At 47.8% G+C, this 22,491-nt stretch overlaps 2 protein-coding genes across 8 annotated transcripts; both read left to right on the top strand.

The window, feature by feature from the left end:
* The first annotated feature begins 999 nt into the window (after window positions 1-999).
* ppp6r2b (protein phosphatase 6, regulatory subunit 2b) lies at window positions 1,000-15,161 on the top strand. Of its 7 annotated transcripts, none has more exons than XM_076028910.1 (26): window positions 1,000-1,298; window positions 2,527-2,662; window positions 2,765-2,914; window positions 3,026-3,124; window positions 3,381-3,567; window positions 3,974-4,111; window positions 4,245-4,310; window positions 4,447-4,559; window positions 4,669-4,782; window positions 4,918-5,038; window positions 5,161-5,322; window positions 5,413-5,634; window positions 5,742-5,806; window positions 5,896-6,011; window positions 6,094-6,179; window positions 6,254-6,331; window positions 6,429-6,526; window positions 6,609-6,666; window positions 7,081-7,202; window positions 7,306-7,478; window positions 7,594-7,750; window positions 8,458-8,537; window positions 8,683-8,893; window positions 9,118-9,141; window positions 10,490-10,618; window positions 11,455-15,161. In XM_076028910.1, exons 3-26 carry the CDS (start codon window positions 2,787-2,789, stop codon window positions 11,486-11,488), a joined length of 2,781 nt encoding a protein of 926 aa, XP_075885025.1. In that variant the 5' UTR covers window positions 1,000-1,298; window positions 2,527-2,662; window positions 2,765-2,786; the 3' UTR covers window positions 11,489-15,161. The 7 variants fall into 7 exon arrangements, with proteins under 7 accessions (XP_075885025.1, XP_075885022.1, XP_075885027.1 ...); XM_076028907.1 differs by having other exon boundaries at window positions 1,001-1,298; window positions 5,413-5,643; XM_076028912.1 differs by having other exon boundaries at window positions 1,001-1,298; window positions 5,413-5,643; window positions 10,490-10,626.
* A 1,043-nt stretch (window positions 15,162-16,204) lies between these two features.
* On the top strand, window positions 16,205-22,156 carry LOC142890103 (MOB kinase activator 2). The gene is made up of 5 exons (XM_076028906.1): window positions 16,205-16,609; window positions 18,913-19,049; window positions 19,166-19,262; window positions 21,107-21,231; window positions 21,344-22,156. The coding sequence occupies exons 1-5, from the start codon at window positions 16,524-16,526 to the stop codon at window positions 21,580-21,582; spliced, it is 684 nt and encodes a 227-aa protein (XP_075885021.1). The 5' UTR covers window positions 16,205-16,523; the 3' UTR covers window positions 21,583-22,156.
* Window positions 22,157-22,491: the final 335 nt, after the last annotated feature.

Genomic DNA, 22,491 nt, shown 5'->3' with positions numbered 1-22,491 from the left:
CTTATCTCGACAGGCACGCAGTTCTCGGCGTGACACTGGTTAGGGCAGTTCAGCAAGTAGATCCTGTCACCAGAGACCAACACACACACACACACACACACACACACACACACACACACACACACACACACACACACACACACATCACATCGCCTTGGAAATGTATTCACATCTAAACACATGTGCGAAATGTTTCCAACTGCTGACTAATGTTATGACAAAAAGAGCCACCAAAACGCCCTCAAGCCTGAAATAAAGTGAGGGGACTTTAAAAACAGCTGGAGTTCATATTGTTTATAACCTTTTTAAAAATCTGTTTCAGATAGAAGCTTAATATTCCTACCAAGTCATCGGGGTTTTGACTGTAAAAACTCACTGGATTATGAGTGGTATGGCCTGTTACAACCACAAATAACACAAGCACACACACACACACACACACACACGAAACAGAAAATGATTACCACATAACAAAGAGCAAAAGTAAAAGTACCTATAGTAACACAATCCAGTGTTAGTCTAACAATTTGGGAAAACTGAGAGTGAAATGCATGTATTATTTTAGTATCTTATTGTTTGCATGCGTGTGGCGTTACAGCTGAGTAACTGGTAGCCTGGTTCATCAGTTAAGGCAAATGATCTTATATCACAGGTTCAGCTTAACGAGGTGCACTATTAGTATTGCAATCATTTGTTTTTACTGGTCTTTATTCAAAACTATAAATATGTGTAAGTTGTTTTAATCAAGATTCTACCCCCTTTCCGTAAAACTGACAAGGTCCCTGAACAGATCATTTTTTATTATGTCAAATGTATCACTATTATTTACTGTGTGCTCTGCTTAATAGGTGTATGGCTGAGATGGATAAATGATAAATTTCACTGCAATGCAGGGCGTACAACCGTCAAATAATGTTGTTGTTGTTGATTTTTTTTACAAAGACAATACACGTGAGCTTATGAATTCGCGTAAACTTTTATTTCTCAACTAAATTTGGTGTCTGGTGTCCGCCATTTTGATTATGTGACCGATTTTCTTCAAATAACTACTTGTAATTTGTTTATTTATTTACATGCGTTTGCCTGTTCCCACACTCGGACAACGTCAACACGGACTGACCACGGTGCCGTAAATGACATTGCAGCCGGGAAGAAGAGAGGAGGGAGCACCAGCGTCAAGCTAACGACGCAGCCGCGTACGGTGAGCGATGGGCCTGTGGGGAACCTGACGGCCGAGAGTTTGCCGAGTCGACCGCGCAGCCCGTTCTGCTTCGACCCGCTGGAGCGATGGAGAACAGGTAAACCCTCTTCCTGTCCTCCGATAGTGGGTGGAGGTGAAAGGGACGGGGGGTGGGGGGGTAGGGGTGAATGACGTGACCGAACGTAAACCCCCGCAGCTGTCACACGGCGGCGGGCTAGTTCCCCTATCAACGACGACGGTGTTCGAGCAGACGAGCACCTGACCGCGCGATGCTAGCTCCCGATTAAACGCCTGCAAGCGTTGGCGATAACGCGCTAATGATGCGGGAGTGTTTAGGGACACGGCGGAGCTGCGCCTTATAACGGTCGAGGTCGCTTATCTTTACGCACGGTGAGTGACAGCGAGGCGCCGCCGCTGAGCGTGGAATAACGCACCCGCGGGTAGCGGTTCGGTCGGTGCCCGGGGGTGGCGGCGGAGGAGGGCGCGAGCCAAATTAACGCGTATTTCCGTTTTTGTGTTTAAGCTAGCTAATTGGTTTAAACGTGGGCCAAGGCTCGCTGCTAACCTGTTCCAACTAAATCCCTCGGCGAGCTACCACAGAGACAGTGAACCGTTCTGAAAAGGCCTCTTGTTTAAAGCTGACCCCCGGTTTGCGCTGTCTTGACATTTGGAATACACGCGTGCGGTTTCAGTTGATAAAAGCGTTCGTAATAAACATTGACGGGTCTGCGTCCCCCATCACCTGTTAGTCTAGCGGTGGTGTGTTTACGGTTGGACGCGGAGTTTGCTCAAATGTTAGTGCAGCTATTTTAAAAGGTCCTAGAGGAAGACGATAAGCGATTGGCTGGATCGTGTCTTTAAGCATGTGTGACAGAACGTTCACACACCTGAAGTGTGCTAGCTAACGGCTGGTGAGAGGTAGAATTGCCCCATCAGCAACTGTTTTGCAGGGCAGAAACATAGAGCGATTACAATAATATCATCCTCACGCTTTGCAACACCTCGGGGTTTGCAACTTGAGGTAACAACACTGCTTGAGAAAAAAACTCAAACTTGTTTTTTTCTTTGGTGCGTGTATTTGCACCAAAAGCTTAGTGACCCCCCCACCCTTCTGATGTCCCTCTGTCCTGCTGCGGTTTGATTGATTGCATGCATGATCTGCAAGCCGAGTCTGATAAATGTCAATTCACAGAGGTGCAGCGCTAACGCGATTAGCTACAGATGCATTGCTTCCTGATGTCTGCAGCCCTGGCGCCTACACCTCCTCGCAAAGCCAACCTCTCCTCTGCAGGCGGTGCTTTTTAGTCATCCTCTCCTGTCACCAGGTTAAACCCCCTCACTCCTGGGGTCGGCGTGAGTGACGTGCTTGAGTCCCAGGGCAAATTTGCTGATGCCGACCGACTGACTTTGTAGATGGCTGTCTAGCAAGATCTGATTTCACCCACAAGTCTGTGTCTAAGCGTAAGAACCACACAAGCGCCGAACATTCTATTCCCCCTTCAAACTGCTGCTGTTACTAATATTTTCATCTAATGTTTGCCTCTGTCCTCTTTTGCATAACAGGTAAGTGAATGTGCCACCAGCCATGTTTTGGAAATTTGACTTGATCACATCCTCTCACCTTGAGGCGTTACTGGACAAAGAGGATGTCACTCTCTCGGAGCTCCTGGACGAGGACGATGTGCTGCAGGAGTGCAAGGCCCAGAACAGGAGGTCTCATCACAAGATGTCACATTGCGTTAAATGTCTTCTTTCATTAAGCAGAGTCCGTACTGACTTGCACTCTTGCTGTCTCTGGTTTTTGTTTTGTTTTTTAATTCGTAGGCTTCTCCAGTTCCTGTGCCAGGACCAGTGCATGCAGGAGCTGGTCCGTATGATCACCACAGAGCCTCCTGCTGGCATAGAAGATATCAAGCGATTCAAGTAGGCGTTTGGGTTGAATTTTTAAATGTAATATCTGAGGTGGAAAGAGGTGTTTTTTGCTGTACTACACCATATTACTTACATGCTATTCTGTAGTAAAGATTGTATCTCCGACAGTGTCTCAGGTCAAATAAATGACCTATTCTCTTGAAACAACCTGTGAGCAGCCACACCTCAGTTCCACTTGTCTGTTTCACTTTAACAAGTGTGTTTTGCCTTTGACCGCATCTGTCCTTTTTAAAACCTCTATTTTCAGGTTTCCAAACATAGCGTGTGAACTGCTGACATGTGATGTGGGAGTGATCAATGATAAGTTGGGTAATGAGGAGCCTCTGCTTGAAACTCTGTATGCCTTCCTGGAGCAGCCGTCTCCGCTGAACCCCCTTCTGGCGTCGTTCTTTAGCAAGACTATTGGGAACCTCATAACACGCAAGACTGAGCAGGTGATGCGCTAGCACGCCGTCGTGCAACTGAACCAATGGGCTTCCGACACACTGCTACTAGAATTCACAAAGTCAGAGGGGGTTACTTACAACAAGACCCTTAAAACCATGAGGAGCATTTAGCCTCAGAAAGTCCCTCTCAGAACAAGCACTGACCACGAGTGCACGAGGTTTCCTGGAAGCATATATTGGTATCTGACAAAGCGAGACTGACTCAAGTCTTGTTATACATTGTTGTTGTTGTTCAGATATAAAGATTGATATTTTTGTCATCCACGTGACCGAACTTCTTTGTCTTACTTCATTCCTTCTTGTCGAACTTCACTTCGACTTCAGCTGTGCATGTTGTGCTGCACGCAGCTGTCAAACCTTTTCATTTTTCTCTGACGGCTCTTTTGTCTGCAAGGTGCTGGGCTTCCTGCGTCGGAAGGAGGGATTCCTCTCTCTGGTCCTCAAACATATCGACACGTCGGCCATGATGGATGTGCTGCTGAGGCTCATCAGCTGTGTCGAGCCGCCCCCACTTCGCCTGGAAACACTCACTGTACGATAGAAATGGTCACGCACTTGCGCGCGTGTGTGTGCGCGTGCGCGTGTGCGTGTGTGTGTACGGCATTCCACACAAATGTCGTTCTTTGTTTTAATGTGAGTTTTTTTTTTTCTCTTTTCCCAAACAGTGGCTGAATGATGCCAAGCTCGCACAGAGACTCATAGAGCTCATCCACCCTGAGAGGGATGACGAGGTTGGACACTGCAGCATTTTAATAATAAAATAACCCCCCCAAAAAAAATCAACTGCAGCCTTCGCACACAGTTGAATAACAACTTAGCACAAAAAAAATAAATTCTGTTGTTCATGTTTGTCGCTTTCACTCGCAGCGGCAGTCCAACGCGTCCCAGACTTTGTGCGACATCATTCGGCTGAGCAGAGACCAAGCCAATCAGCTCCAAGAGATGTCTCAGCCTGATCCTTTGCTGACGGTGCTGGAGTCGTGAGTCAAACGCATTCATGTACACACACACACACACACACACTCACACTCACTCTGTGAAGATGTTAGTAGCAATAAAAAAAACGATGCGCTGTCTGCGTTCCCACAGGCAAGAGTGCGTGGAGCAGCTGTTGCAGAATATGTTTTCTGGAGAGAGAACCGAGAGCTGCATCGTGAACGGGATCCAAGTTCTCCTCACGTTGCTGGAGATCAGGCGGCCCGTGTGAGTGTGAGAGCGATTTGAAGTGGCGCTGTCCGATTCTTAAGAGTTTCGGCGTCGTTTCTCCTCCACTGACTTCCCTCAGACTGGGCTCCCGCAGACGCTAACTGCATTTCCCATGAACTGCTCCGCCAACAGGGTGGACGGCGTGATGGATGCTCAGGGCTTCGAGAGAAGCTACACCGTCAACAGCAGCATCTTGTTGGCCATCCAGCCGCACCTGACGCACTTCCACCAGCTGCTGCTGGAGCCACCAAAGGTAAATTTTTGATTTTGCAGTAACTGTGTATGATTCCCTTCCAGTCAATACAACACTACACACTGAAGCTACACAAAATGTTTTGCTGTTTTCCTACCTGCCCTTGATGCTTCCATATTTAGCGAAGCCCCATGCTTACGTCTTTGGGTGTGCTGGAGGAACCACTCGGGAACACGCGCTTGCACGTTGCTAGACTGGTGGCGTCCCTGCTGTACACCAGCTCCTCCAGCCACGCCGTGGTAGCGCAGGAGCTCTGCCGACTCAACACGATGGACCTGCTCCTGGTGAGCCTCAGCAGGCGGCCGCACGTTGACTGAAACATTTGACATTTGTGTGGCAAAATTATTTGTTTTGTTTGTTTGTTTGTTTTTCAGGACTTGTTTTTCAAATACACTTGGAACAACTTCCTCCACCTGCAAGTGGAGCTCTGCGTCGCCGCCATCCTCCGCCCCTGCGCTCACGAGATGCGGCTTCAGCCGGGTTTAGCGGCCCAGGACAAACCGACGCCTCCTCAGGATGCTCCGCCCGACCAGTCTGCAGCTGAGACCCCCTCTGAACCCGCTGTCACGCCTGAAAACACTGCACACAGTTTAATGGTGACTCATGTACGTGTTTTAGTTTGTTTTTTTTCTCCCCCCACCCCCCCACCCCCCACGACTTCCTCATCTGATATTGATTCACTGACCAAACGTTTGTCTCCTAGTTGTTCCAGCAGTGTCACCTCGTCCAGAGGATTTTAGATGCCTGGGAGGAAAACGATAAAATTCAGTAAATGAACCTTTAATACGCAAACGTTCACGTTTCTGCTCATTGTGGTGATGTACGGGCTTCCCTGAGTGTGGCACACCTCTGCCCAGGATTGCCGGTGGCATGCGAAGAGGCTACATGGGACACCTGACAAGGATTGCCAACACAATAGTTCACAACCTGGAGAAGGGTCCAGTTCACACACAGATCAACACCCTGATCGCAGGTGCGTACAGTGGGGAAAACACGTAAAAATGAAGTGAATCAAGTCAACTGAAGCGTGACGTTGTTTTTGTTTTTGGGTGCAGAGCTGTCAGAGGACTGCAGGGGGCGCTGGGTGACCTTTGTAGACCAGACTCTGTCAGAGACCAACAGGAGGAACACTATAGACTTGGTAACTATGAGTGTATTCTGATTAAGAAGTGGATGGAATTCAAAGTTCTGAAATCTTTTCTCTGTGGTCTCCAGATCGGCAGCGGACACCCTCGCCCTTGCTCGGAGGATGATATGGAGAGCCCCTTCCCTAAAGAGCTAACACTGCAGCAGGTGCGTCAGCACGCGCTCACCTCCACAGGCCTCTATAGTCGGAGACGGCAGCGCAGCAACATTAATAGATTAACATCAATCCCTGGCCACATTTCAGGCTTTCTCAGACTACCAGATCCAGCAGATGACCGCCAACTTTGTGGACCAGTTCGGCTTCAATGACGAGGAGTTCACTGATCACGATGACAGCATTGGGTAAGTGGCTTCACAAGACCTCCTCAAAGGTGGTCAACGATTGTTATGATGACACAGTCGAGTGTCCTCTGTCCTTTTGCAGGGCGACTTTTGACCGAATTGCGGAGATCAATATTAACATCGACGCAGGCCAGGACACGGTGAGTCTTTCTGAACTTATTTGTCATATAAACTTTGTTTTCTGAACAATTTCAACTGTTTAAATTTCATCGCCGTAACAAAACCAGTAGGAAGAACTTGCGAATCTTGCAGTACTTTGATCCGCAGAGGTCGTTTTTTTTTGTTGTCATAAATTGGCCAAACCTGTGTTGAAGCTGCATGAAAACTGCTCACCAGCTTTGATTTGATAGAGACGCCTTTCGCTGCTTCTACACTCTGAGTCTGACCTCTCCTGCAGACTGGCAGGTTTATCTTCATTACGCTACAGGCATGCGAGTGATTGCTAATATAAAAAGCAGTGATTGATTTATGTTAGGCCTCATTCTCTGAGTTGTTACACCGCATCATGAATATCGACGTTTTCTCACTGAACCCGTCCGCTCTGTGAGTTGCAGGCCAACACGGCTGCGTTCGAAGCCTGCTCCAAGGAGAGGATCCAGCCTTTCGACGACGACGAAGAGGACATCTGGGAAGAGAAGGAAATCAAATTCGCGACGCAAACCAAGTCGCGCAACAGGTCAGGCGCGCGCGGCAGCCGGGAAACCTCGGGCAAGAGTTTACATCAGCGCAGCCACCAGATTAACTCCCAAAATGTCCTCTTTTTTTTTTTTATGTTCAAGGTTCGGTGGATCACAATCATCCCAGGGCCAAGCAGCCAGTCAGGCCTCCGAGAGGACGGCGGCGCCCGGGACCGAAACCGCTGGTGGAAAAGCGGAATGTTTCTCCGAGGAAGGAGACGATTCCAAAGACTTTGATCCCTTCTTGAGCCTGGGAGAGTCGGACGCAACCAAGTGTGAGCAGGAAACATCAGCGCCGCTTGTTATGATAAAAGCAGGTGTTGAGCCGCCGTCAAATGTGGAGTTATCATCTGCTGCATTTTTTTGTTTTTTTTCCCTCCTCCTCCTCAGGCTCCGGCTGGGTTGCCAACTTCGGGGAGGTGAACTCCAAGGCTCCTGCGGCAGGGGTGGGCTTCTCGGCCTGGGGGAGTCCCGACTGCCAGCCGGCCGCCGCAGAGGTGGAAGAGAAAGGCTGGGCCAAGTTCACCGACTTCCAGCCTTTCTGTTGGTGAGTGTCAGTGTGTGAATATCGAGCTTGACTAGATCAGGGGTCGGCGACCTTTACCAGCCAAAAGAGCCATTTGGAGCCGTTTCCCACTGAAGAGAAAACACTGGAAGCCCCCAAAACCTTTCGACATTTCAAATGAAATAACACTGCATATAATGTTTTTTTGGCTTTATGTTATGTATAAATACACTAATAAACTATAATGCGTTGCATTTATAAAATAAATGAACAGCTAAAATACTCAATTTCTGCTTGAGTCCTTCTTGTGCCTCTGGAAAGAAAATGCCAAGCTTGAGAATCACCCACTGGCAGCAAACTGTGCCGATCTTTTCCGTGCGCCGTCACCCTTTTACTGGCGCGTGCAGTCAGCTGTCAGCCTGAATTATAAGGATTGTTTCAGTTTCAACGATGTAAAAATATGAACGTCTGAAAGGCAATTAAAATATTTATCCTACTTGGTTGATGTGATTCCTGCTCCCGAAGCTCAGCGTGCAGCGTCTTGCACATCAGGGCCGCACGATGTCACCTTCATCTTCACGCAGGACCGTGAGCCGTCTTCTGCGAGGCGCGCTGTTTGTTTTTAATAAAGTTCTTGTTGGAGAACACCTGCCCACGCACACGTTTGGATCCAAACATCGACGGGACTCCCAAGCAAATAAAAATGTTTTTCCTGAGTTTTCCCATCTGACGGACTTCTGTGTCCTCAGCTCTGAGACTGGACCCAGATGCAGCTCTCCTGTGGACTCGGAGAGCAGCTGCACTGACGGGACCAACCCAGCTCAGAACCGTAAGTGACTGCAGAACGTTTGCCGGTAAATGTCATAGCGATCGATGAACCTTGCAACCTTTTTTTTTTTTTTTAAGTCGTTCCTCAGTCGTCTCAAAGCCAGTAGGCTTCAGCGTTGAAGTGACTGTCATGTGACTGCCTGCAGCGTGCGTGTGGAGCGTGTGCGTGGCGAGGAAAGCGCCCCTGGTGGCCTCGGACAGCTCTTCGTCCAACAGCTCGGACAGCGACGACGAGGAGGCCAAGAAAGATCCCTCGTCCGGTCAGACCGTCACCACGGAGACGGTGAGCACGGTGGCCGGCAAGGAGACCATCCGACTCACTGTGGACACCAAAAACGAGAGGGCCGTCTTCAGCAGGTACACACACACACACACACACACACAAACTGTGATGTACAGTTGGTTGACAAGGGCCTTTTCCTCTTCCACTTTCACAAGTGTATTTATAGAGCCCTAACTTTCCCTTTCCTGTTCCAAGCGTCGTCCTGTACAACTTGACTTCCACTTCCTGTTTTTCTGCCCGTATTCCTCCCCATCATCCTTTTCCTATTCCCTCCTTTCTTATCTCACCTTGACTTCAGAGTATTCAGACCTGCAGTCAGACGGTATGTTGATCTCAAGGTCCCCTGCTCTGGAGTGTGGAATGTTTTGACTAAGTTGTATGATGGATTTTGTTTTCTAAGAACGAGAAAAGGCCACGATTAAAACAACTCTGTTTGCTTGTTGCATTGATATTCTATAGTGGGATTTGTCTAATGCCTGGTCCACACAGGAACGACCTTTAGGACCAGCTGGACCACATGGTCCCGGTGGAATGCTGTGGACACAACCTTACAGTCATTCTGAATTTGCTTTGTCCAGTAAAAAAAAAAAAAAAAACCCTAAGGAGAATAGAAAATAGTCTTAGATGTTGAACCCATAATTTCCCTGCAATTTCATTGCCTGTATCTGCAGAATAGAGCACCGACGTGACAGAATCATCACATAAAGGCCTCCTACTCCCACCCCCCCCACACTACAGGATAAAAGATGAAAATTATTATTGATTTTCATCGAGCGAATCCTACTCCACAGTTAATAATACATGCACACACGCACACACGCACACGCACACTCACACCTACCTCTGCGGTCCAGCCGATCGGCCTCCTGCATGGACCAGGCGTCTCCATCACGATCAAAAAAAAAACCAAGAAGACATCACGATCACCAAACACTGGTCTCAGCCAAACACCAGCCCCACCCCCACCCCCGGCATGAACGGAGTTCTCAGCATTTCAGAGCCTTCATTAGACTGTATTTGTTACTTGTATCTAAAAAAAAAGATTCTGCCTATGCAATTAAATAGCAACGAGAACAGAGTGTGTGTGTGTGTGTGTGTGTGTGTGTGTGTGTGTGTGTGTGTGTGTGTGTGTGTGTGTGTGTATGTGGGTGTGCAAACTCGTGAACACATGACGTGATGTGATTTATTTATTTATTTTTATGTTCAGAGCCCCCCCCCCACATTACTAACGTCATCGCACAGATAACAACGCAGCCCACTGAAGCCAACCAGCAGTTCCACATTCTTACAATGTAGAAGACGCCTCTGAGCATGCCACAGTAACAGACATCATGCCACAGTAACAGACAGTAACAGACATCATGCCACAGTAACAGACATCCCCTCCCCCCCGGAGTAACGCACACGCCCCGGATTAAAACAAACTCAGCCGCCTCTTTTGAAGTCCGTCCCAGTCAGCAGCACCACGCTGGCCGGAGCCGGAGAGTAGTTGCATGAGTTTGTTGACGGGAGGGGAGGGCTGGGGGGGTGCGGAAGATGGATGTAGTAGATGCAGCTGATGACACAACCAGGGCAGAAACGAGCATCCGTCTGCAAGTTCAGGTGACAGTCTGTGGGTGTCTGGTCTAGTTTATTTCATCTACATTCTTCTTTTCTTTCTTCCTTCGCAGCGACGCAGCCAAGGTCCCGGCAGAGGACATCAACATCAAAGACGGCGAAAGCGAAAAGAAAAAGGAGCACGGAGACGAGCCCGGTCCAGCCAGCGCCAGTCTGAGCACTCAGCCGGCTGCTCTCACTCAGTAAGAGTGTGTGTGCGCGTTTTCTCTTCCTTTTTTCTGTTGCCTAAGATCCAGAGCCCGAGGTTCCTCCAGAAGGACCTCGGCTTTCTGTCAAGTTCTGACGTTCTAAACCAGGGTGTGGCCGAACTGCGGCCCGTTCAGCTTTTTAATGCGGCCGGCCGAACTGGAAGAGATTCTATTAGTAGTAAGCGGGTCATAAAGTAGCTGTATTTCTTCCGTCTTTTCCTTGTGATAGGAGTCATTTCAATAACATGACCGGTTTTGTGGTAACTTTGTTTTGTTTCCCACACATCCCTCATACGAATCTATAGACCCCTCTGTAAATTTTAGAAGCCATTGTGGCCAAACCAGGCAAAAAGTTTGGCCACAATGGCTTCTAAAATTTGACAGAGGGGCTGGATGGATGCATGGATGGATGGATGGAGTGTTATGGTGACCCACCTCATAGGAGGAAACTTGCTTTAATGTCAGTTGAAAATGAACAAAAGCGTTTGACTCGTAATGACTCTTAAAGCACTGAAAACACATAAGGAAATGCAGCTATTTTATTACTTTTTCACTTTTAATATAATTTTTTCAAGTTCGGGAGGGGTCGGATTAAAAAGCGTAACGGGCCGCCTGTGGCCCCCGGGCCTTAGTTTGCCCACGCCCGTCCTAAAAAAAACTCAACTTTGTCCTGCGCTGAGTTGCGGCAGCTCCCCTCCCCGAGCAGACGCCGCCGCTTGCAAATGAAGACATGCAAATAAAGACGGCCGGCGTGGGAAGAAGGAGCGCAAGCGGCGCCGCGCGCCAACGGGAGAGTTTTGACACAGCCGTGTTTGTCTTGTGCCTCGCAGAGAGAGCCCGCCCTCCGCCAACGGGCCGGCCTAACAAAGCGGGCCGCGCAAACGCATCCCGTCCATTCCGACGTGCAGCCACGACGCCCCTCCCACCACCCCCTGCTCCCCCCCCCGCCCGCGACCCGCCGATGACGCACTTTGTTCTGTTTTCCGACGAGCGGGGACAAAATGCTTCAAAAGAGGAATGTGTTGAAAGCATTTTCTTTTCTTTTCTTTTCTCTTTTTTTTTTCTTACCATGCCAGAACTCCCTGAAAAGCAAATAATGTCGGGCGCGAACCCTTTTTTTTTTTCCCAAAAGTGTGATCCTATCATCCGTCTGTCGCTCCAGCGTCAACTCAACTCGCCAGTCTCGCTCCTTCTTTCAAAAACGACGTTTTCCTGCGGTCGGACCTGGAACCCCGATTGTTTGAGCGCGTCGGCACCCCGCAGGCGTCGGAATCACGATCGGCTAAAGAAAGCTGTGCAAACAATACACAATATTTGCGAAAGCCGACGTTCTTGCAAAGCTCGCCGCCGTTTTCTTTCAAACATTTACAGAGTGCATTATCAGGTTTGACAGTGCTAATTTAGCCTGAGTGATTTTTCTCTTCTTTGCTTTTCTTCTAATCGCGTGCCACCCAAAACTGCTTCTCCATCTGATTTAATGTCTTCTCCTCACACGCACAAAAGCGAACTGAAGTCGGGGCCTCGTTTTAAGTAGAGTGCCCCACCCCCCCACCCCCCCACCCCCCCATCCCAGAACCTCTGACGCGTCCACGTAGTTTCAGAGGTCGGGCCTCGTGATCCATGTGTGTGTGTGTGTGTGCGCGGTTGCGTGTGTTTGTGTGCGTGAGTGCGTGTGTGTGTGTGTGTGTGTGTGTGTGCGTGCGCGCAAGTCTGAGCTCTGCTTTGACGCGCAGAGTGCATTCTCAGGTCACATGGAGGGGTGTGCATACAAGAAGGAAGCACACCTGTGTCGCACAGACACACGCCGTCGTCTCCCACACACATGCGTACACGACTCGCAAAAAGGACAACAAAAAAAAAGTGAAACTGCCCTCCAACCCCCCCACCCCCCGCCCCCCCCTTCAAGAAGACACAGTGATGATGTGCACGTCCCAGTCCATATCGCCCCTCAGAGCTGTTTCAATGTAATATTGTGAAATTTGAACCTGTATTAGGTTGTGGCTATTCTTGGTAACATGTAAACGTAATATCAATGTAAACAGTATATATATATATAAATATATATATACATTATATCTATTTTTGGAATAAATCCAATGTAACAAGAGGAGGTTGTTTTTGCAGGATGCGATGCGGATGTGTGCGCGTGTGTGTGTGTGTGTGTGCGTGCGTGCGCGTGTGCGTGTGTCGTACCGTTGAAATGAGGCAATAATGACGTCTGTGTTTCAGTTTCTACCCCGGCATCAGCTCCTGCTTCTCTGATTCATGTCTTCTACACGTTAGTGAACGCGTGCGCGGTGTGATCCACACGTCTGCTGTAGGGTGGCATCCGCGTTCCCAAAGGACGATTCTGTTTGCTGAGAGCCTGAGTTCCTGTTTGAACTGATCGAGTCTAAATAAAAAAAGGTCTTGTTTTGTCTTTAACTTTTGCTTTAAACCCTCATCACTGGAGGGAATTTGCAGTTTGATGGTAGTTTGTGGAATACTAAGACTTAAAAAAACAAAAAAAACAAAACTGTAGTCACTTTAGATGGGAGGATTTCACGTTTGAAATTTCAGCGACCTAGCTGCATTGCAATAGTAATAATTGACAAACGTTGGGCTGCTTGAGTTCATCGTGTTGGGCTTCGGAAGATTGCCGCTTACATTTTTACGCTGTCCCTGAAAGTCAGACAATCATCCTGTTCTGCAGCTGCAGAAGTTTTGCGCTGGATCCGTGCCAAAACTTTTCACGCAACGTGTTTACACGGGCCAGCGATGCTCTGTGGCTGTAAAATGCTGAGCGCTTGATCCTGTTCACATTTTCCAGTTGCTTAGTGCTGCGTTTGCAGTTTTCTTGTCCGTGGCTCTCTAGTGAGCCGAAGGTCTTTCCACTCGCCTTTCATTTGCGTCCGCTGTTTCATTTTCAGATGATTATTTTTCCCCCATCTCGTCGTGATTGAGGTGGAGGAAAACCTTGGCTAATTAAATGCCGCCTACGTAAATAGATCTGCTGAAAATGGCACGTTAGCGCTCTGTTTGTAGCCTCCTGCTGAAATGGAAACTTAATCCTTAGTCCTTCCCGTCTTTGGAATGGTGCACAGAACCAACCCCAGGTTGGGGGTGTTGCCACTTAATAATTGTGAGGTATCAGTGCCCTTAGTGACATCACAAAGGGCTGTGCATGGATTAAGTTGTAAAGTTTATAAGGTATGTAAGTTTACCAACGCAGGTTTAGCAGAGAGAGCAAAAAGTCCTTTTAGAGTTATGAGCTTAAATTCCAAAGCAATGTCAATCAATCGGTGACCTTGCCGAGGCTCACACGAAGAGCGGCTAATCATCGGTCGTTAGTGTTAAGTGATTTCTCTCTCCTGCACCGACCTCCCAAGTTTACCAGAGAAACAAATGAACTCCGAAGACCCAAGTTGTAACCTAGAGCAGAAACGTCTTTTAACTTTGTACCGAGAGTCACATTTTATCTTCCTCCTTGTGTCTCTCGGTCACTCAGCTGCATATACTGTATGCCTGATGAACAATGTACTTTGATATGTTTTTCCTATTTATTATTTTCAATGCACTTTTTTTTTTTTTTTTTAGCAAGAAGCACTTTTGGTTTGGTTTTGGTGACGCTTGTCGTCGCTACTTGAACCCCCCCCACCCCCCCCTTCTCAGAGAGGTGGGACTGACTTGGGCTAGTGAGTCATGTAGATACTTATCAAATACTTTGCTTTTGGACTCGACTTCACAGTGCATCCCTCCACCCATAAATCTCATGTGCAGGGGAGCCGCCGTTTCCTGCCGCACATCTTCTGATGTACAACGTCTGTCTTTGTTCTTCTAGTTATCAGTTGTAGGACAGGAAGCTTAGAAGCCAAAAGCTTTGAAGATTCCTGTCAGATCACAACTGTGTTTTTCCGTTTTTCCTTTTTATTCATTTTGCGCTTTGAGCTGTTTGATGCAGACAGGGGGCGCCGGGTCTAGTCAGGGTTAGAGCAGGTTTACAGGGCTGCGTTGTTGTTTTCGTCGAGATCAGAGACAGGTCATAACCCCCCCCCCGTCTCTGCCTCTGATCCACTTTTTTTTGTTTCTGTTTTTTTTTGGTTTTTTTTGAAGGCCGTGATTGTCTGTTTTGCCACCTTGAAAGTTTGGTGTGGGTGTGCGTGCAAAGTAGCTACGGGTATGGTGTGATACGCATTAAAAACATGAGGCACAGTAAGTCGTACTGAAGTGCCATTACATTTCGCACCTTGGCCTCATTCACATGAAAGAGCGTGTGCCACAGCACGCGTGCTAATACTAAAGCCGAAAGAGTGGCCGGTACGTTCATCCTTCAGAAATAAAATCCTGATCACAGTGTGTGTGTGTGTGTGTGTGCGTGTGTGTGCGTGTGGGGGGAATGTGTGTGTTGTACAATGCCTTTTTTGTAGTGGACTGATGCTGGTGTTTTTCTTTTCTTTTTTTTGTTTTCATTTAAAGAGTAATGTGTCTGTTACCTGTTGTCAATTTAGCCTGTACATTCAGATATGATCCTAATAAATATGTACAACCAGAAAGCGCCGCCTCCGTGTGCGCGTGTGTGTTTTTCTCACACATCACACAAATACACTTAAGAGTGCCACGTGGGTTGTTGTTTGTTTTTTTTCCAGGCATGTTTACCTTTAGGGCAGATTGCAGCGAGTTCATTATGTCACGTCCTGGTCCTGTACTGGTCTACTGCACATGTGAGCCATGTAAACAGTACTACACCCTGTCGCCAGCTCCCTCCCACCAGTGCAAATGCCAGCCTCACACAGCTGTATGTGGGCGGGGGGTAGGAGGGCGGGGGGGGGGGGGGACAAGTGGAAACTTGATCATTTATAACATAAAACTTATCTTGGCTTTGTTAAAGGGGGGGGTGGAGTTTGTTGGTGAGCAGAGAGAGGATTAGACGGAAAAAGATGATTTTCTGTTGTTGTTTTTTAAATGGCATTTTATATCACAAGTTGAAAATCTAGATAAAGGATATACACTCTGTGTTGAAAAGATCTTGAATCAGAGTGATGCAAAAGACAGCTGATGACAGTTGTCTCACATTGACACCGCAAACAAAGACACGCTGGAGTCAAATTCCTTGTTTACGTGAACAAACTTGGCCATGGATACTTGATTTCATTTTTTTTTTTTTTTAAAGAGAACATTTTTTTTTGTCAAATCTGACCGGGGTGCGCCAGTAGACTCAAATCTTTGTGGGTGTGTGTGTTCATTCTTTGGCCCAGATTCATCACGTATGCCAAGGCATTCATGGAGTTCAGGTGGAGAAACACACCTGCTGCTGCGCACTACTTCTTCTTCCGCTTTCCAGGAGGAAGGAGCGGGTTTATCTCCCCCAGCTTAACACCTTTTTGCCTGCTCCTACGTCACCGTGTGTGTGTGTGTGTGTGTGTGTGTGTGTGTGTGTGTGTGTGTGTGTGTGTGTGTGTGTGTGTGTGTGTGTGTGTGTGTGTGTGTGTGCGCGCGAACAGGAGAGAAGAGGTGGGATTTATACTCTGTATACCAGCGTGGGTTTATGTAGTGGAGAAACCTGCCCGTCCGCTCAGAGCTCAGAGAGGAGGAGCCTTAGGGGCGTGAGTGTGTGTGAAGTCAGGACAAAGAAGAAACACACACCCACACAGACACACACTAGATCAGATCAGTGGGGAGCGACAAAAAAAAAACTGGGGAAGAGCCGAAGAACATCGGTACACACCACCCTCCTTAGAAAAAAAAAAAAAAAAAAATCCCAAAACTTGAGGGACTACTTTTTTTTTTTTTTCCTCCTCCGCCGGACAGAAGCCGCACAGCAGCTGGCTCCCAATGGAGTGTGTGTCCGGACAGCGGCTTCTCGCATGCCGCACGTAGTGCGCTTGGGATGGGAGAGTGGCTCCGCTCTTAGCTCTGCGCCATGGGGGGCTGCCACAGCTACCCCTCCGCCGCCAAGACAGACGGACACAGCCCGCAGCCGCCGGACCTCGCCGGCGGCGACAAAGTGTAAGTTCCCAACGGAGTCCTCCGCCGTCCGCGCTTCTCTGCGCTGCCCTCACCGCCCTGAAAAGAAAGAAAGAAAGAAAGAAAAAAATAACTCGCTCGCAATCTTGTTATTTTTAGCACATTTCGGGAGGCTACACATGGAATGTTCCGCCAGATAACTGTGCGTCCGTGCGCATGCGCCTTACATACTTGCACGATGGCATCAGTAAAGGTGGGTTCCGCCCCTCCCAACCCAACCCAACCCACCCGGGCCGGGCAGCGCAGCGCAGCGCGAGATGCGAGTTGATGAGAAAAATCGAAGGCACTTTTTCTTTTCTTTTGTCACCCCCCCCCGCCCTCCTCCCCTTCCCCGACGCCTGTTGTTGTTGTTGTTAAGTTCACCCACATGATGGGAGGCTCCGTGTGTTTACACCACAAACACAACTTCCAAAGTTCGCTGTGGTTTGCGTGTTTGCCGACGAGTTGTAGTCAAGAGGCTGTAAATGATTTGATGCCATGGAGCTGCACGAGAACAGGATGTCAACAGTTCCCTGTGAACCGCTGCACCTCCGCACTGTTACTGTTTGCATTCTTCTGACACTGCCCCCCCCCCCCCTCCCCTCCCTGCTCGTTTTTGTGACGTCACATGAACTTGTTTTTGGGGGGTGCGGGGGGGGACGACAAAGAGCTGCTGTTTCTAACATTGAACTGATCTCTTACACACACACACACACACACACACACACACACACACACACACACACACACACACACACAGGGGTGAGTGGAAGCCCAGAGGAGGACGTTGGTGTTTGCCTTATCGCAGCGGGGCAAGGTCACAGTGTGTAAACCCTCAGCTGCTGCTGCTGCTGCTGCTGCTGTGTGTGTGTGTGTGTGTGTGTGTGTGTGTGTGTGTGTGTGTGTGTGTGTGTGTGTGTGTGTGTGTGTGAGAGAGGGAGAGAGAGAGAGAGAGTACTGTATGTATGTGTGTGCCCAACATGACAGCTGCTTGATTCTGCTTCACTTTGAAGCTCCTACATTATCCCCATTTTCAAGTCTGTAATTTTTTTTTTGTCCCACACTCCAGTGGAGTCACATCAGAGAATCATTTATTGAAAGTAGCTCTACACAGCTCTGGAAATAGCCCATTTAGCCTTCTGTTTGCAGCGTCCTTTAAAAACAATCTGCTCCTGCTACAACTGTCGCTTTGTTGGATTGTTGTCCGGATGTTTGGACGGAGATTTAAAAAAAATTCTCAACAAGTCGGATTGGAGGAAATAAAGCGATGCGGTCAACCAGGCTGGACGTGGCCTTTGTGACATCACAGGGGGCTGACTTCCTGATGTGAGCGTTTTGGCATACAATCTCCGAAACACGCAGCTGGCAAAAGAAATAAATGATAGACTTTTTTTCATGGCTGGCTACAGATTCATGTTAGAAAACGCTTGTAAAGTCGGTCTTGTATAACATGGCCCCTGAGACAGCAGTGGAATGATACGTCTGGTATCAGTGTGACCAACACGATGACCTGTGACCTTCAGGCGACGGCGAGATGTTGCAAACGGTGAGAACAGGACAGGTGTTTGGGCAGTGTGTTGACCGACTCGTCCCATGAGAAGAGAACAAGAGCAGTTTGAGGGAAATGTTTGCATACTGTAGCAAATGTCAAAATGTCCCCCTATTGAAAGCCACTCCAGGAAAAACAAGCTGCGAGAGAGGAGGAAGTCACGTGGCCGTGGAGCATCCCCTCAGCCTGTTTGCATGAAGTCAAACCGCGATGCCAAACCTTGACCGTCTACTCCACAAACACCATTCGTCACTCGCACTCGCACTTCGTGCTACTGACTTGCAGCGCCTGTAGCTGGAGCCCTCCACTCTGTACCCAAGTTTGATAAAGGCTTCTGTCCGGGCTCAGCTTAGCTGCCACCGGCACCGTTAGTCAGTCCTCCTGGTGGGCCAGCAGAGGTTCAGAAGGTCAGCAGCAGCAGCTCCATTGACTGTAATTACACCGGCTCTCAATTGGCTGCCCTCATTACATTAACTGCCGCTTTATTGGAAGTACACGTCTGCAGTTTCAGCACCAATTTCCACTTGTGTGTGCGTGTGTGCGTGTGTGTGTGTGTGTGTGCGTGTGGCTCACAAGAGCCGAGCGAGCATGGCGGAGGGCACGCACAGAGTGTTATCTTATAGCCGCAGCAGCCGTGATTAATCCGCCGACCTATCGATCGCCGGCACCCCCCGCCGTATTTTCCGCCTTCCCCTCTCCTTCCCCCCCCCCTCCTCCGTCCTCTCCGCCCCATTAACTCTAGCGCTGTCCTCCCAAGGGGAATTAACAACAATCTGGAGGAGCGTCCCTATCTGCAGCAGCAGTACGTGTGCCAGCGCATCTCGCACGCCGACGTCTTCACCCTCACGTCGCTGCCGCCGGGCGTCGACCAGGCAGAGTGGCTGGCCAGCAACAGTGGGTGCACGCGTCTCTGTCTTTTCAATGCTCAAATGTGAGCCAGAGCCTTTGGGTGATGTACAGGTGTGTGTGTGTGTGTGTTTTTTTTATAATATCTTTTTGGTTTCATTCAGCGGTGGCCTTTTTCAAGAACATAAACCTGCTCTCCAGCGCCCTCTCTGAGTTTTGCACCCCCAGCACCTGCCCGACCGCCTGCGGGCCCGGCAACACGTAAGTAGCCGCTGCGCAGTTACAACTGGGGGGGGGGTGAGGGATGACACAGGGAGGAGGAACAAAGTCCTTTATTTTCCATTGCAAGACTTGAAACGTTACGCAGAGGCTCCTGGATGTCTGGACCCACCAGGGGTGGGCTTCCTTTTTGACCCGTGGGCCACAGTGGGTTCTAAAATTTGACAGAGGGGCCGGAGCAGCGGCAGATGGACAGAGTGTTTTGGTGAACCGCCTCATAGGGAGAGAAAAATATATCATGGGATATGTGGAAAATGTGCTTTAATGTCAATTGAAAATGAACAAAGGGGTCAAACAAAATCAACAAAATCTGTCTGTCTTTGAAACTCTTTATTGACAAACACAAAACACACAAAAAAATGGATGCAATACATCTCTTTTATGACTTACTAATACCTAATAGTTAATATCATTTCATTGAGTTCGGCGGGCCAGATTAAAAAGCTTAACGGGCCACATATGGCCCCCCGGGCCTTAGTTTGCCTTTTTCTGTGATGCACATTTCATAAAGCACCATGTAAACCATTGAGGAACAACTTCAAGTAGCCACAGGGTTAATATTGAGTTAAAAAAAAAATCTGTTGGTGTCCTATTATGTTTAATTGAAGAAAAAAAAATCGACTTTTTAATTAACAAAAAACAACCAATTTTTGTAACTCTGTTTCTCGGGTGACCGCTTAACAAAAGTCTGCTGCTCTCAGGTAGCTGCTTTGGAGAGGTCGGCAAACTTGCCTCTGGATGGGCCGAAAAGTCCTTTTGTGACTCCAGTGAAATGTGATAGATTTCCCCAAGTCGTGTCACATGAGTCCCGGCTCGTAGGAGTCGGAGATGACAGGTTTAAAAAAGGAAAAAAGTCTCGGGTGTGGTGTCAGGAAGTGGTGCAGAGGTCCTCGGGGGCCCCTGCAGCCCCTCCCCGCCCCTTGCAGCCCCCCCCCCCTTCCAGCCCCTCTAATATGGCTCGGCTCGAGAGCGCGCTAGCCTTGTTTATCCACTTCACATTTAGTGGCCTGCAGTCCTGCTGCATTTGGGGGGAAGTTGAGAAGCAGGACAGGATGCGTGTGGAGGCTGCGATTTGTCATCTGGAAAAATTCCTACATCCTATACTCAGAAACCGCTTCTCTGTGCAACTTCGTAACGCGCAGTTATTTTGTCAAATCGCAATCGATAGTCATTGCTGATTTGCGCGATTGAAAAACCTCATTAGACAACAAAGGTTTTCAAAGGCTTTCAGAGAGTTTTTGAATTGCTCTGTATATATCTTGTTTTTCCAAACATTTACATGGATTTCAGTGGCCATACAACAGGCAAATTAAGTGTTAATGTTAATGTTAATCAGTCTAGAACATTAAAAAAAAAAAAAGAGCCCAAAACAGAATGAAACAAACAGATAGCCACTGCAAAAAACAGTGGAACGCCATCAACCACAAGAGACAAATGTGTTATTTTTCTTACGTGGTAAATCTCAGCGTGTTTGTACAAAAGATGATTAGGGCCACAAGAAGAGTAAAAAATATTACAGGAGGGAGATTTTTATTGAAGTTTTCATTTCGAGTTTTCAATTGTAATTTCGTGAATGAAGTCACTGTTAAAAAAAAAAAAGACGAAATTCCGTGAACAAAGTAGAAATTTCATGAATAAAGTCAACATTGCCAGAGATTGGCGAGTAGACTGGAAACTTGAAAAAAAAAATCTATCTTTATGTGTTTTTTCTCTTCTAGTGGCCCTAATCCTCTTCCATATGTTTGATTTTGTGTGTGTGTGTGTGTGTGTGTGTGTGTGTGTGTGTGTGTGTGTGTGTGTGTGTGTGTGTGTGTCGATGTTTTCAGGGTTTACGTTTGGACCGATGACCACGGCAGGAAGCTCAAGTGCTCGGCTCCGCTGTACTTTGACTACGCCATGTCATACATTCAGGAGCTCCTGACAGACGAGGACGTGTTCCCCACAAAAGCAGGTAACGACACCGGCGCGCCGTCTGCCGGCTCTCAACTGCAGCTTCTGCCTCGGGACATTTCTTTTTTGTTTTTTTTTTTTCTTTTTTTTACATTTTTGTTCTCTTTTCCCAGGTTCGACATTCCCGACGGGCTTCGTCTTCCTCGTCCAGAAAGTGTTCTTGCTGTTTTTCCGGACTCTGGCCCACGTATACTGGTCTCACTACAGAGAGACCCTAGCGTTGGGCCTGCACCCGCATCTCAACACGCTCTTCTCCCACCTCACGCTCTTCTGCCGGCAGCATGGCCTCCTGGAGGCGGAAGAAACGGAGCCTCTGCAGGACCTGATCGCAGCCCTGGGAGAGCAAGGCTGACATGCACAGAGTGGACCGTCTCATTTTCATCGCCACCATTTTTCTTTTATTTATTATGGTAATGAAGTTCTATTTTGTATCTCAGCATTTAAACTTACTTTGCTGTATGTTTTTTTTTTTTTACTTTAAGTAGTCAATGGATACTGTTTGCAAACGGTATCTGCAATATGCTTAAAAAAAAAGCAATAAATCAGACGCGACCAGGAGCAGCTGGCCTCTGCTGTACATACAGCTGTCACCAGTTATTGTGATACAGTGTGGAACTATTATATTGCATGCAAGTGTGTTTTAAAGGTGTGCCATTATGTTTTAATAAGGTCAATATTTTGAGATGAGTTATGTGTTGCTTATACACTTGACGTAGTGGAATTAGCCTCTAAGACGTGGACTGAACCGGACACTTTGCAGTGGTTTAGAACAAAGCTCGTTGTCACATCATTTGCGTCCACATGCAAATGATGTGACACTGCTGTTGTGACTGCCATCTGCATGGTTAAAAAAAAAAAAAAGTGTGTACGATTCAGTGTGATACAATAAACCTTTCATGATATTCTTCAGGATTCGACTGCAATTTTTCTTCTTTTTTTTTTTTAAATGTCCAGACGATTGAATGAAGAGATTTTGTTTCAGACTTTAAACAAAACTCAAGTTGCTTCATTATGAGAGAATACACCTGTAAGTTTAATTTTAATTGGGACAAAACCATATAGTGACCCGACAGTAGAACATTTTCAAAAGTCTGTAACCATGATGATGAAGTGTTTAAAAGTTTTGCATCAAGCTTCTTCAAATGTTAACAGCTGGTAGCTTGGCTCCATTAGTGCAAAGCTCAGGGAGATAGAAGCCTGACTGTGGTGCAAGAGGTTGGTGGTTCCAGTCTTTAACTTTATGTTTTAAAGAAAGAGTTAA

This window comes from Nelusetta ayraudi, unplaced genomic scaffold (genome assembly GCF_046127955.1).
Source record: "Nelusetta ayraudi isolate G7.1 ecotype Tasmania unplaced genomic scaffold, CSIRO-AGI_Nayr_v1 ptg000026l, whole genome shotgun sequence".
NCBI classification, from domain to species: domain Eukaryota; kingdom Metazoa; phylum Chordata; class Actinopteri; order Tetraodontiformes; family Monacanthidae; genus Nelusetta; species Nelusetta ayraudi.
Note: the sequence above shows the minus strand (reverse complement) of the source record. Positions and strands in the feature narration are given on the sequence as shown.

Bases quoted from the DNA above. Each gene is read 5' to 3' on its own strand.
- LOC142890103 (XM_076028906.1), top strand. From the start codon at position 16,524: ATGGGGGGCTGCCACAGCTACCCCTCCGCCGCCAAGACAGACGGACAC. The intron at 16,610-18,912 runs GTAAGTTCCCAA...TGTCCTCCCAAG, and splicing joins CTCGCCGGCGGCGACAAAGT to GGGAATTAACAACAATCTGG. The intron at 21,232-21,343 runs GTAACGACACCG...CTCTTTTCCCAG, and splicing joins CGTGTTCCCCACAAAAGCAG to GTTCGACATTCCCGACGGGC.
- ppp6r2b (XM_076028907.1), top strand. From the start codon at position 2,787: ATGTTTTGGAAATTTGACTTGATCACATCCTCTCACCTTGAGGCGTTA. The intron at 6,180-6,253 runs GTAACTATGAGT...TGTGGTCTCCAG, and splicing joins GGAGGAACACTATAGACTTG to ATCGGCAGCGGACACCCTCG. The intron at 7,203-7,305 runs GTCAGGCGCGCG...TTTATGTTCAAG, and splicing joins CAAACCAAGTCGCGCAACAG to GTTCGGTGGATCACAATCAT.